Source organism: Micropterus salmoides, unplaced genomic scaffold (genome assembly GCF_014851395.1).
Source record: "Micropterus salmoides isolate LMB-PRFRI ecotype aquatic unplaced genomic scaffold, ASM1485139v1 Ms_hic_scaffold_3, whole genome shotgun sequence".
In the NCBI taxonomy this organism is placed as follows: domain Eukaryota; kingdom Metazoa; phylum Chordata; class Actinopteri; order Centrarchiformes; family Centrarchidae; genus Micropterus; species Micropterus salmoides.
The window spans coordinates 25,920,538-25,933,672 of NW_024042261.1; the positions used below are offsets into that span (position 1 = coordinate 25,920,538).

Below are 13,135 nucleotides of genomic sequence, written 5' to 3' on the forward strand. Positions count from 1 at the left end.
ACAGTAGTAGGAGTAGTGAAATCATTTGAGCCACAGAACGGTTAATGCTCCATTTCCTGTTATTCCCACCTGTGTACACAGACAAATGTCTCCTTTCATGACCACATATATATGTCCTTGGTGTGCAACATAAACTGCATTCTATTATGTTCAACAGTGTGGTGTACATGTGCATGAAAGAAGACAATAAGTGAGTGGTATTCCACTGGTAGCAGAGTTGAAACCATAATCTCCTTTTAGATGTTTACCTCTGCATCTTCATACCCTGCAAGCCATTGGTGACAGGAGTGAAGACAAGTGCATATACAAACAGCCACACTAACCTAATTTTGTCTTCTTTTTTTTCTTACTGCCACAGGAATACTGCAACAAAAAATAACAAAACTTTGCACCTACCGCAGGTGCACATAGACACTCTGCAGTTAACTATTTTCTATTTTTTTTTGGTTCACATGTAAAAAGAGTGAAGAATAATAAGCATTCTGGGTGAGTGTGTGTGTGAGTGAGATGTGTGTGTTGATATTTTGGTGTGCCACCGTGAGTCCCAGTAGAAGTGAGTTAGTGAGGGCAGAGAGGAGAGAGGATAATGATCCTGCTGATAATGGAGGAGTGGAATCTGGTAAATGAGGCTCGATATGCACAGTGCTGCAGGCTGTTCCTTTACACCCAGTGTCACACACACACGCACACACACACCTCACAGCTCTTGAGGTATACAGTATGTGCAAAATCTTGTCACATACAAATGAATGGCAATACACTTTCCCTTACCTCTTCACTTGCCTGTGTGTATATGCATATACAGTAGATGTGTATGTGTGTGTGTGAATACCTGAGCTTGTGTGTGAGGCTGAGAGCATGGCCACTGATGATTTCCCTATTAATAAAACATTGTAAGCACCAGCACTGGCAATAAGAAGGCAGTGAATGCTTCAGAGGAACAAGAAGCAGCTTTACCCCCATCTCTACTCAGGTGATAGTTCTCAACATTGCTTTAATGGGGACAAAAATGCACTGGCAAAGTTAATGAGCTACAGCAGAGATTTTGTTGTTAAATTTTGGAAGGACGCAGCGCATGATGTGATAAATATCATGTTTCGTTCCAAAATGAGATATTCACTGTTTGTTGATAAACACTACAATCAGTTTTTACATACAAAATGACTGATAGCAAATTAAAACAAACTAAACGGTGCTCAGTAAATGGCATACCTACCAACACAATTGTTGCATTTGCAAAAGCATAGCAGTTTCAAATAATGCTTTACCTAATATCAGTTTTTCTACCATGCCTTATAACCATCCTTTCTCCACGTTCATTTAAATCCATTCAAAACATTTTAGCAGCTTTCCTTTTTATGCTAACAGACAAAGAAACAAGCAGGCAGAATGTGTCTACTACTACTACTTTACTGTTTGAATGTGGAAAGACCGGTGTAGTGTAGTGTAGTTCGTGCTTATCAGCTTTCAGCAGCAAATCGTGTCCTGCATCCATCAGCTGAATGATCCATTTAAAGTTTTTATAGAAATCTGACATGGATGATGTCTTCAGAATAAAGACACTTTGCAGCATGTGGCTGATCTGGCCTTGATTACCCCTACAAAGCTACAATCAATAGATTCCAGAGCTAAAATGATTAGTAATTGTATCAATCTGCTTCTCCTCATATCAACACGGTCCCCAATCAGGCATTAATGATCAATTATGGCCGCGTTGCTGGGCAAGCAGAGATCAATTAGATAATGTGGTGGTGGATGTGGGATCCGTAAAGAGAGAAAGGCTCTCTTGGTATGAGAGAAAGGGAGAGAGTGAGAGAGACGATAAGCAAAAACCAAAGGATAAAAAAGAAGAAACAAAAACAAAATGTATTTTGTTGTCTTAATGTTATATACAGTACAGCCAAACAGACAGTATTTTGGTTTTTCAAAGTAAAATATAACAACAGGTTCAACATTAACTGGATCAACCTAGTTTTTAAATAGGTGACCTGCTGTAAGAAAATACAATGCACACTTACAATATGTATCAGAAAGACACATTGTATGTTGCAGCATCAGCACAGTCATCGGAGTACAATTCTTATGGCCCCAAAAGGGTTTGATCCAGCATAGTTGACAAATAACCAGTCCATTATTATCATTGTCTAATTTTTTTTATCCCTGCATATTTAGGCAACACAAATGTATTTACATGTTATGCCAGAAAAGCAAGTTTTAAACAGAAACTGAAAAAAAAGTAAAAAAGGGAAGCAGGATATGTATATATAGAAGGCGCGCTGGAATAATCTGGCATCTTGTTCACAAGTCTGACGTAATCCTGAAACACTTTAATATTTAATTGAAGTGTCATGAAATTAAAAGGCTCAAGGAGAAGAGGCAGAGGGTGAAAGATAGAACAGAGCCACAGTGAGAGAGAGAGAGAGAGAGAGTCCTAAATAAGCCACTAAAATACAAAACAGCAGCTCTTTTTAATTACAAATGATACAAAAAATTGATAATAAGTTATTATCTTTGAAAGAACAAGCCCTTGACTAGTATTATCAAAGGGAAAAAGAGGAGGAGGGGTGCTGACTGACAGTGTCCTCTACACAACAACAACATCAAACAATTTGGACAAGATTTTCTGAATCTGAATACATCATGCTTTTAAATCCAGAGGAATGCCCTCCACAGATTAGAGGGTTGTTCTGGACCTGGACTAAACTCAACTGCTCTGCTGTTTGGCTAGTCTGTCCCAACAAAGCAGAACAGTGACCCCCTGTGGATTCTACTAGATAATACAACATGACATCACTCAGAAGCAAGAGCAGCTATCACTTGTAAACAACTGTCCTACAAACATCTAAATATATAAGTGTAGGTATAGTGCAGTTTTCAATTCAAAAGAAAAAAAATATTAACTGATGCTCTATTAGTTTCAACGAGCCTTCTTAGGCACTTCACGTATGAGAGACCATGCTGCTCCGGGGTTTGACTAATTAAGACTCCGTGTACATTCACACACACACACACACACACACACACACACACACACACACACACACACACACACACACACACACACACACACACACACATTGTCCAGCATGTTACATGGACGTAATGTATATTATACACCTCAGAGAGTATATGACATGACATGTCCCAGGTGTGAAAGGGCCCATGTTTGACTTGACATGCCGCTGGCAGGTGATTAGCAAAGAGTCAGGCCTCGCTGCCCCCCATCAGACATTATTGCACAGAAGGCTCCATCTCCCTAATACATGTTTGTAAAAGTCATATGAATGTCCTTCACATGTCTTCAGGGGGTTAAAGCATTTACAAAGAAACCTAGAGCTGGAGTGCACAGACAGAAAGGGTAATATTATTTTAAGTTAATTTGGTTGGTTGCAATCATAATTTTCACATTTTCACATCATTGCACATACCCGGTATATTTCACATATTTGTTGTTTGTTGTTAAGTGTTAATTATCCTTCTATATTTTATATTTTGTCAATCTACTCCATATTTATATGTTTCTACATTTATTTATGTCGACTGCATGTTTGTCTACGAGTAGCACCTTATCTCCAAAGCAAATTCCTCACACTTTTAAAAACTACTTGGCAATAAAGCCTGATTCTGATAAGACGATGTAAATTATGTAGCTTCAAGATATAGAGCCAGGTTTGCTCCATGTACAAGGTGGTGATGGAGTGGTGGTCATTAATGATTCTGTCAATCAATACCTTGGCTGGTGTGTCACAGCAGTCTTCTTACATTGTGCCAGGGCTGTCACTCTGCCCGGCCCACCTCAGACACAGTGGAGATACAGCACACACACACCTGCACCACTACCACACAGTAAATCTTATCTAGGTGAGAGATTATGACAAGAGGGATTATGTCAATTAAATCTGAAGCCTACAGACCCAGCATCCCTCCTCATGGAATAAGAAAAAGTATAAAACCATGTGTAGGCTGCCTCTTCAATCAATTTGCACCTAATGAATGAAGAGAAATGATTAAACACGTGAATTGCCTCCATAAGGCTTCAATAAACCTAAACTAATTCAAGTGAATCCTTAATCGCCTGACCCAGGCTTTTTGCATTGTCCCTGGTATTACTTTAACAGGATTGCAAAAGCATTGGCTCCAGTTACACCCATCCTCCAGTGACGAAGAGACTGGTGGGGGTTAGCATTCATTTCCAAAGCCTTATGTTGCATTTGCATAATTACCATAAATCATCACAGGGATGTTCTGGTCTACAATGGAACAGAAGTGGGAAATGCCATTGCTTGGAAAGGTGACAGTGTGCAGTAGACCACTGACTTGATAGCTGACTTTGTAATAATTGAGAATAATCTTATGGTTCTTGAAACAACGTTAAGTACATGACAAGGCAGGTCCTTGTGTCAAGTAAACTACAGGTTTATACAGAATCTATGCTCTGTATTATCTGCAGCATGTGATTGCTGCATTGAATGTTCATGTTAATATTATAAGTGGTAACTGCTGTAATAATAATGATCTGCTACTGATTTACTTGGGTTTTTACACGGAAGAATGTTTGATTTGCTTTGTGGTTTCTTTTTTCCCTGTTACTTGACTTGACTACGCTATGAGGTTATTGTATAGTAAATAAAATAGAATGGGGGCACCGAGAGCTGAGGGGAGTCATTCATATAATAAGAATGCTGAGGGCGTAGTGTAATAGTTTTCTACTGATACAATATGTGACCTTTCCTGCTTTTTTTCCATTTATAGTAATGAAAGGGTGGCTTGTAGAGTGAATAGAAAAGGACTGCAAGGATTAAAATGATGCAAGCTCAGTGACAGGGCAACAATTTGTACTCTGCTTTGGATTAGATGGGTAAAAATGAATGTGAGGGGTTAAATGCTTTGACAACGGGCACAGTCTGTGCAGGCTGCTGTCTCAGTAATCTGCTGAAGTTGTTATGCTTTGTGTAATGATGAATTTGAGTCAGCTACAGAAGCGTCAGTGGGTTATTTTAGGACAGATCCACAAGCAGACCTAAAAGTTAACCTGGAGACCTGACTAGGTAGTGCAACACTGCTGACTGTCTCTTATCTCTGTGGAGTCCACTATGTACCTGCACTGTACATACAAAGTAGACATACAGTAACTCCACAAAAAATCCCCACACTTTGCCTAACCTCTTTAATCTCTCCTGCCAGGCAAGCCAAGAGAACAGTAGGTGGGGTAAGCAAGTGATAAAGAGAAAGACACTGAAACAGAGATTGAGAGCCAGAATGAGGCTCTGACAGAAGCAAAAGGAAGCAGACGAGAAAAATAGAAAGACATTAAATATGAAAAGGTAAAGGTGAAAATAAACTATGACATGGCAGAAAAGATAAGGAGGAGGGGAACATTAAGCGAGCATTGATGGATGGAGAGGGCAGAGATGGAGAAGCCTGACAGCTGGCAGACACGAAGGCAATGCTGCACTGCTCAGCCCAGTCTCACTGCACCTTAGTAGGCCAGATGGACAAACCTGCCCCTGTGTGCCCTTCACCAGCCAACACACACACACACACACACACACACACACACACACACACACACACACACACACACACACACACACAGCCTTGTGGCACTATCTTCGTGGGGACTTCCCTAGCATTCCCTAGCACCTAACCATAACCTTAACATAATTATAACCTAAGTATGTTCAAGTTTGTTTATTGTCAATGATCCACATACTGGGTATAAAAATGAGTATAGTGTTAGACAGTTCTTGTCAGTGTTAGACAAGATCACAATTAATCAACTGGCTGCAGCATTATAAAGTAGCGGGAGTAATAGGTAAACAGTTAAATAAAAGCCCCCCCACCCACCCAGGACCACCCAGGAGTTATATTCCTTGAGATCTTGAGGTTGTTGCTTTCCCAAAAATGTCAACATATGTGTTTACAACTCCCCTTGTCACTCCACAGAAGAGCAAAAGTGCCCACTACTATACAGGATCTCCCTCTAGTGTCAGGACTTGGCTACTACATCACCAATCATAGTTCAGCACCAAGACAATGGACAGCTCCCATGACCAAAATGCAGGCAATCCATAAGGTAAGGAGCCAGACAGGAAACTGAACTTTATTCTGAAATCCAGGATTTAAACACATCAAAATTTTAACAATTAAAAACAAACATCTTGCGTAGGTGTAGATGTTCTCTTGGCGTTTGTTTTTGTCCTCATTTCTCAAGTAATTTAGTGGTAATCTTGCTAGAAAAACATTCAACCAGTCCCCAAACAGTATTGATGGATGTCTGGTTATAAAAAGACATCTATCATCCAGACAGTGTGAAATTAAAGTTGTAGTGGTCTCTGTGTCCACGTGCCTGTGTGTGTGTGTGCTCACTGTCCCTCGTGTGTGTGCATGTGTGTGTACTTGCAGGTGGTCTGGGGGCTGTGTGTTGATGTGGTACAGTATTATGAAACAATAAAATGTAGACAGCTGATTCATATCTTGGCATAAAAGCCAGAGTTTTGTTAGGTTCCTTTTTAATGAAACCTATAATTTCTGCCTCCCTCTATGGCGTTGCTATGGAGCTGAGGGATTGATCATAAAGAGAGATATCCGGAGTTGCTCTCTTTGTCAGGTTTGCCGTGGCAATGAGTGAGCCAAGTTACAGTGTGTAAGGTCATTTGCACAAAAAGAGTCGCATGTCAACTCTATCTCTCAGTCATACACTCCTGAGAACATTAACCGCATCCCTCTTGAGAACACATGTGGATGAAAAAAAAGCTTGCTTACATATAAAAACATAAAAACCCCTGTTTGATGGTCATCCCTCCATGGTCACACACACTTTTTGTCAAAGACTGATGTTAGAGGCACAAAGGTTACAAATTCAATCACTTTAGAGATGGATGCCACATCAATGTGTCTCCTTCCATGCACGCACGTGTGTGTGTAAGTGTGCGTGCGTGCGTGTGTGTGTGTGTGTGTGTGTTAGTGTGCGTGCATCCATATATGTATAGATCCCGGTGGGGATTGAGAATGTATCGCTGGGTCAACAGAAACAGAATGGTTATAAATTCAAACAGGGTGGAGCTGTCACATCCGCCAAATGCATTACTTTAAAGAAAGGACGATCAAATAGCCTAAAGAAAGAAAAAAAAAAGAGAGAAAAAATGTATGGAGCAAGAAACAGTTAAGATGATATAGCAGATATCATGTGGACTGTTGGGATCAGTCAGGTTTTTTTTTTTTTTTTTAAAGTATTGAACTTATATGAGAGGAGAAGCTGAGCCTCCATATCCCACAGAGGACAGCTGATCTACAGTATCAGCACATTTAACTGGAGAACCAACATCTGTTTTTCATCTTCCTTTCCCCTCTACCGCTGTACTCTATCTCCATTGACCTAAAGTACGCACGCACGCACGCATGCACACACACACACACACACACACACACACACACACACACACACACACACACACACACACACACACACACACACACACACACACACACACACACACACACACACACACACACACACACACTGTCAGTAGGTCTAAGTTACTGAGCTAAGCATTTCCTGGCCATCCCGAAGGACCTCAAACACAACCAGTATTTACTATATGTGTGTTTGCTGTATGTGTGTGTATAAGCTTACATAGAGCTTTATCCACAACCTTGTTAGTGTGAACACTGACCGTCAGCTACTCACAGGTTCATGTAAACCTAACGGCTCTGAAGAGAGCACACACTTATTCCAGTTACTCGAATTCTCTTCACTCAAAACCCATCTGCCACTCTTTTATCCACAGAAATCCAAATCAAACAGTCTTCTTCTGTGTAAAAGCTTTTCTCTGTAGCAACTGAGTGGACAAGTACCACCTAAGTGTGCTCATACACACAACTCACCCAGCTGTCTCTGAGGTTTAACCTGCCTGTTGACTTCAGGCTCAGAGATTAGTAGGGAAGTTTACACACACTTGCCATTCAGCCAGAAGGCTGCAGCCGACGTCAGTGTAGAATTATAATGAACAGAACAGACACAGTAGAGAAAGTCCTGGGGATTTATTGTGGTCTGGTTAAATGAAGGGAAGAAGAGCTGAATGAGAATGACTTTTCCACTGATTTCAGTTCTCAGTGTGCTGTTGCTGTGAGAGAGAGAGAGAGAGAGAGTGTGTATGTCAGACCAAATCCTTGTATATTTACTCTCTGTTCCCAGAGAGGAGGATGGTTGGGAGTCTGCATACTGAAGAAAATAACTAAGTGATATTGCCCCCTGCTGGAGAGGAATGGAACTATATGCACTGTCCCAATTTCTCCACATAAGGCAGCACAAAACTCTAAACTATGACATCTTAATATATGTCGTATATCTATAACACAAGTCTACACGCACAAAGCCTTATGGAGACAGTTGAAGAACAAATTTAAACATTGCTGCAAAAGCCAACATGTGTCCATTGGCAGTCCTACCTACACAAGTATTTAAGCAAAGACACTTACTGGGGTGCTGCCATCTGACAGGGTTGTCATGCTGATCGACATGCTCATCTTGTCAGAGGAGGAGAGAGACGGTGGGGAGGGGCTCCTCTTCTCCACATCCTGTCTCTGGAGGAAGTCACGCCAGGCCCGCTGGATGCTACATGTAGTGTTGAAAAGACGGCACATAAATACACGCACAGGTGAGCATTCAAGCTTTCAGATACAATGCATTTCTGAATTGCTAAAATGTTAAGATTAAAGTGGGTCAGTTCGCATGTGAATTTCCTTTAAAGTTCAGACAATTCGCAGAATCAGTCAGTGTATGCACTATACTTAATAATATACTTATTAATACTTTTAAAAGTTCAGTGTGTAATATTTCTGAGGATCTATTGACAGAAATGCAATATAAGATCAATAACATTATGTTTTCAGTGGTGTATAAAACCTTACATAATGAACCGTTATGTTTTTACCTTAGAATGAGCAATTTCTGTACCAAGGGTCCCCCATTCCATGGACGTTGCCATGTTGCGCTGTCATGTTTCTACAGTAGCTTAAAAAAGACAAACAGCTCTACAGAGCGAGTTTCTACTTCTGGTAGAATTCAGGCAATGTGGACAGTCATCACTATGTTGAATACGTATGTTTACAGCAGGGGTCGGCAAAATAAGTTTTACATCGAAGCAATTTTTTCAAACATTAGGTGGTGGGTGAGGATAGAAGACAAATTTTTTAAAGTCATTGTTACAGTGTGCGGATACCTCAGTTTGTAAAGTGCAGGGATCTCACAGAAAAGACTGAGTGTTTGATCCCACCTCGGGGCAACTTTTTTTCCCCCCAACAAATGGATTCTGCAGCAACTGTTTCTCACGCTCACGTTATGGTATGTGCTGCAGTGAGTGTTTCGGTGTTTGATCCGTATCCATCAACCTACAGACACTTTTTCATTTCTCCAGTATCTCCATGCAGAGGACATTTATGGGAATCACGTTTTCTGACAGCTCTTTCAGAGGTGTGTCACGCACGCTACAGACTCTTTTAATGTTATTCAGAATTTTTCAAAGTAATGCTCTCAATTCAACACAAGCTTCTCGCACTTTTATTTTGCAGGCAAAACCACTAAAGAGGAAGTGATTATGTGAGTAACTGTTGCTGTCATGACTGAGATCTATTTCAGAACCACTATCAAAGTATTTATTAATTTATATTTTTTGCTGCTATCAAAGCACCATAATCTGGCAGCGGGTCAGATTTTATTGCTGGTGGGCAGTGTTGGCGATGGTCCATAATCACAGAGAGAATGAATGTGTTTCCCTTGTCAATGTTTGTATAAACTTTATCTATTACGTGGTTTATTATGAAAAGTGGTGCAAAAACCGTGACAATGTTTCACACTCTTGGCTTACATTTTCCACATTATCTGTCAGTGGCCAAGTCGCAATAACATATGGTTTTACTGAATAATAAAGTAAATATAATTTCTTAATATATCTACCTAAAGAAACCTAATTTCTTGACTGGCTACTCTCTGCTGTCTCAGAAGACGACACTTTTAGTGCTGTGTTTAGTGCAGCCACTGTAGCTGTCCTACGCTCTTTGACAGGGTAGGGGGCAGTGATCGACTGGACAGTTGGTTGCAATTCGCAACCTCACCGCTCGATGCCACTAAATCTTTCACACTAAACCTTTAAAAGAGGTAGAAAAGTCCTATCCTGTAAATCACTGACCAGGATTTATCTTGCTACCTCATGGAGGGGTCTTGAATCTCAGGTTGGGAACCACTGACTTAGAGGAAGGATTAGAATTACAAAAAAGGTATCTAGGAGGCGGGTTTCTGCTTTATTAGATAGCAGTATGTAATCAAGATTAAATGTGCTCCATTTCAGCTTTAGATAGAATATACTCACATCAACACCTTGGTCTCAATGGACGGCATATTGATGTTGATGTTGTTGTCTAGGTCCATGGTCAGATGATTACTGAGCCGGGAGAGAAGGGGAAGGGGAGTAGGGGATATTCAGAGGACACATCTCAGTCTGGGTTATCAGTAATTAAACAAAGATGGCTTGGTCCCCATCTGCAGGGAAATGGGCTTTCACAGCAGAAGAAGAGCAGACTGCTCATTCTGAGTCTGTGTTGTATTTATTGTGTGTGTGTGTGTGGTGTGTGAACCCACCTCTGCAGCTGGAAACCTTCATAATTAACATGCTTGAAGCCACTCTGGAGGCTCTTCAGCTGCTTCTGTATGAGAGAGGGACAAAATGAGAGACATAGAGACAAAAATAAGAAAGCACATACGTGGCTTTGGTGGAGACACAGGGAGAAGCCCTTGCAGTAAGAGAATATCTCTACAGTGTATGTGTGCCAGCAAATATGAGTGAATGTGTTTGGCAGATGTGTGATCATTGTGCTGAGCTCAGGGACCCCTGCAGCGAGTGGTTTGGAAGCATTTAGGCTCAGTTGGATGTTTTCTTGTAAAGTTAGTGGAATAAGCTTGGGAAGAACTTGGCCAAATTGCAGATTCAGCATTTTCCAGGCATTTGGCCCAGAAGCACAGAGAGAGTCTAAGCGGAAAGTCAAACATAGAGAGACAGGCAAGGCTGCGAAGATATAGCCGGACATAATTCATGAACTGTGGCACAGTTGTTGCACAGATGTAGCAGACAGGTTGGAGATTAGAGCCATGAAACTTTACACTTTCACTAAAATGACTTTTCGCTCCGCTCTCCACTCCTTGCCTGCTGCTCTCCTCCCCTCTGCTCCATCCTCGAGCTTTAATAGTGCTGTGTAATGAGGACAGGCCTGCCTCTACATAATTGAGCAGACTAATTCAATTACAAGGGAGCAACAAAGTTTAAGTGGAACAGTTCTTCCTGATGAGCCAAGAGGGTCACATCAGGGCACCGAGCAGCTACCAGCTGCATCACTATGTTTGCAGGTGTATGTGTGTGTGTTTACAGTGAAACCTGCTAAATTCACCACTTTTATTTGACTTTTTGTTTGATTGCTCCATTATTGCATAATGAAGTATGCATGAAAGAATATATTGCATCTATTAGATGCCAGATTGGCCTATAAATAGAATCACACTGAGAAATATATTACATCTATTAAATTAACTACAGCACGAGAAAGAAAAATCGCTGTACTGCAGTGGTTACTTGCCATTTTGGCCCTAGGTTTAATATTCATTATAGAGTGATCTATATATATATATATATATATATATATGCTTCCCCCTTAATAACTACAAAAGGGTCTCAGAAAAGTACCCCTTTGAAGTGTAAATGAGTACATATATATGTATCTAACTGAAACACTGTCTCACAAAATTTTCAGCTAAACACAAAGTCATTGTGGAAACACAACAGCATCATATCTTTTCTTTAAAATAAAAAGGTCTATCTTGTTTGTCTAATTTTACTGTGGAAGACAGTGTTCTCCTTCCCAGAAGGAACAAGCTGGTCATTAAACAGAATCAAGTCATCACGTTGACTAGTGATGAATGATTGCTTCCAAGGAGCTGTTTCTCATCTCTTTCTGTCGGTTTGCCTTTCCCTCGCAATTTCTCTTTGATGAAAAGTAAAACTGCAAAAACTTAAGTGTGGCTCGGATGTGGATTCTGTAAAAACCCAAACCTCCCTGAACTTTCTTCTTTGAGTTAAAGTCACCTCCGCCTCTCCAAATCCAAATCCTGAACAGAAAGATGTCTCTCTCTTTTGCCGTCGGTCACTCACACACACATCCAGTTAGACACCTTTGAGCAGACTAAAAAAGTGCCATTTGGGCAATTTTGAGATGGGCAGAACAAGGCAGAGAGGATGAAAATAAAGTAAGACAAAAAAAGAAGAAGAAGAATTAACTTAAAAGACACTGAAATAAATGAAATGCAAAGTAAAGACTTGGGTAGGGAAAGAGACAACAGACAGAGAAATGAGCAAGTGGCAATGATGGAAAGATGTGCCAAGTATATACGAGGAGGGGTAATTTGTGTGAGTGTCTCTTTGTGTGTATGTGAGAGAGAGAGCGCGCGTGTGTGTGTGATTGTTAGGTTCTGGGTAATGGAGTTGCTGGGAGACTGAATGAGCCGATCAGTTCAATTTCCCATTAGAGTTACTGATAGCCCTGCCATGGGCATGGCAAGGCAAACTATTAACCCACCTCAGAAACAAGAACACACACACACACACACACACACACACACACACACACATACACAGACATAAACAAAAATTAATGCAAATGTCCACGTGGAAAAACATGTACTTATAAGCCTGCAGGACCTGCATACCTTTATGCACACATGAACATGTCCTTACACACACACAGAAGAATCTCCATTTATATACTAGCCTTTCTATCAACAGCTCAACTACATATCATCCTCTCCTTTATTTAGTGTTCCTTTAAAATAATTCATCAGTGGTACAAACATTACATCAAACAGAGATTGTGTTAAATCTAATTATAATGACGCTGTGACATACAAAAACACATTTAATAGCAAAATCACAGTAAATTTGAGCAAAAACTATTACTGCTGCAGATTATGATCAGCTTCTCATACTGTCATCACTAAGCTTGGATAATTATCTGTTGATATTTGCGCTGTAATTATGTATCTTTTTAGGTAAATAACTAGCACAAAATTTATGGGTATTTTTGGAATTTT

The 13,135-nt window shown here is 40.4% G+C and overlaps 1 protein-coding gene across 1 annotated transcript in view; it reads right to left on the minus strand.

Moving 5' to 3' along the window:
• schip1 (schwannomin interacting protein 1) overlaps positions 1 to 10,682 on the minus strand; it is a 162,559-nt gene extending 151,877 nt beyond the window's left edge. The window contains exons 1-3 of the mRNA XM_038693181.1: positions 10,640 to 10,682; positions 10,371 to 10,442; positions 8,482 to 8,617 (exon numbers count right to left, since the gene is read on the minus strand). Of these exons, the coding sequence (XP_038549109.1) occupies positions 8,482 to 8,617; positions 10,371 to 10,429 (195 nt within the window). The 5' untranslated portion in view covers positions 10,430 to 10,442; positions 10,640 to 10,682. The remainder of the gene's footprint in view (positions 1 to 8,481; positions 8,618 to 10,370; positions 10,443 to 10,639) is intronic.
• Positions 10,683 to 13,135: the final 2,453 nt, after the last annotated feature.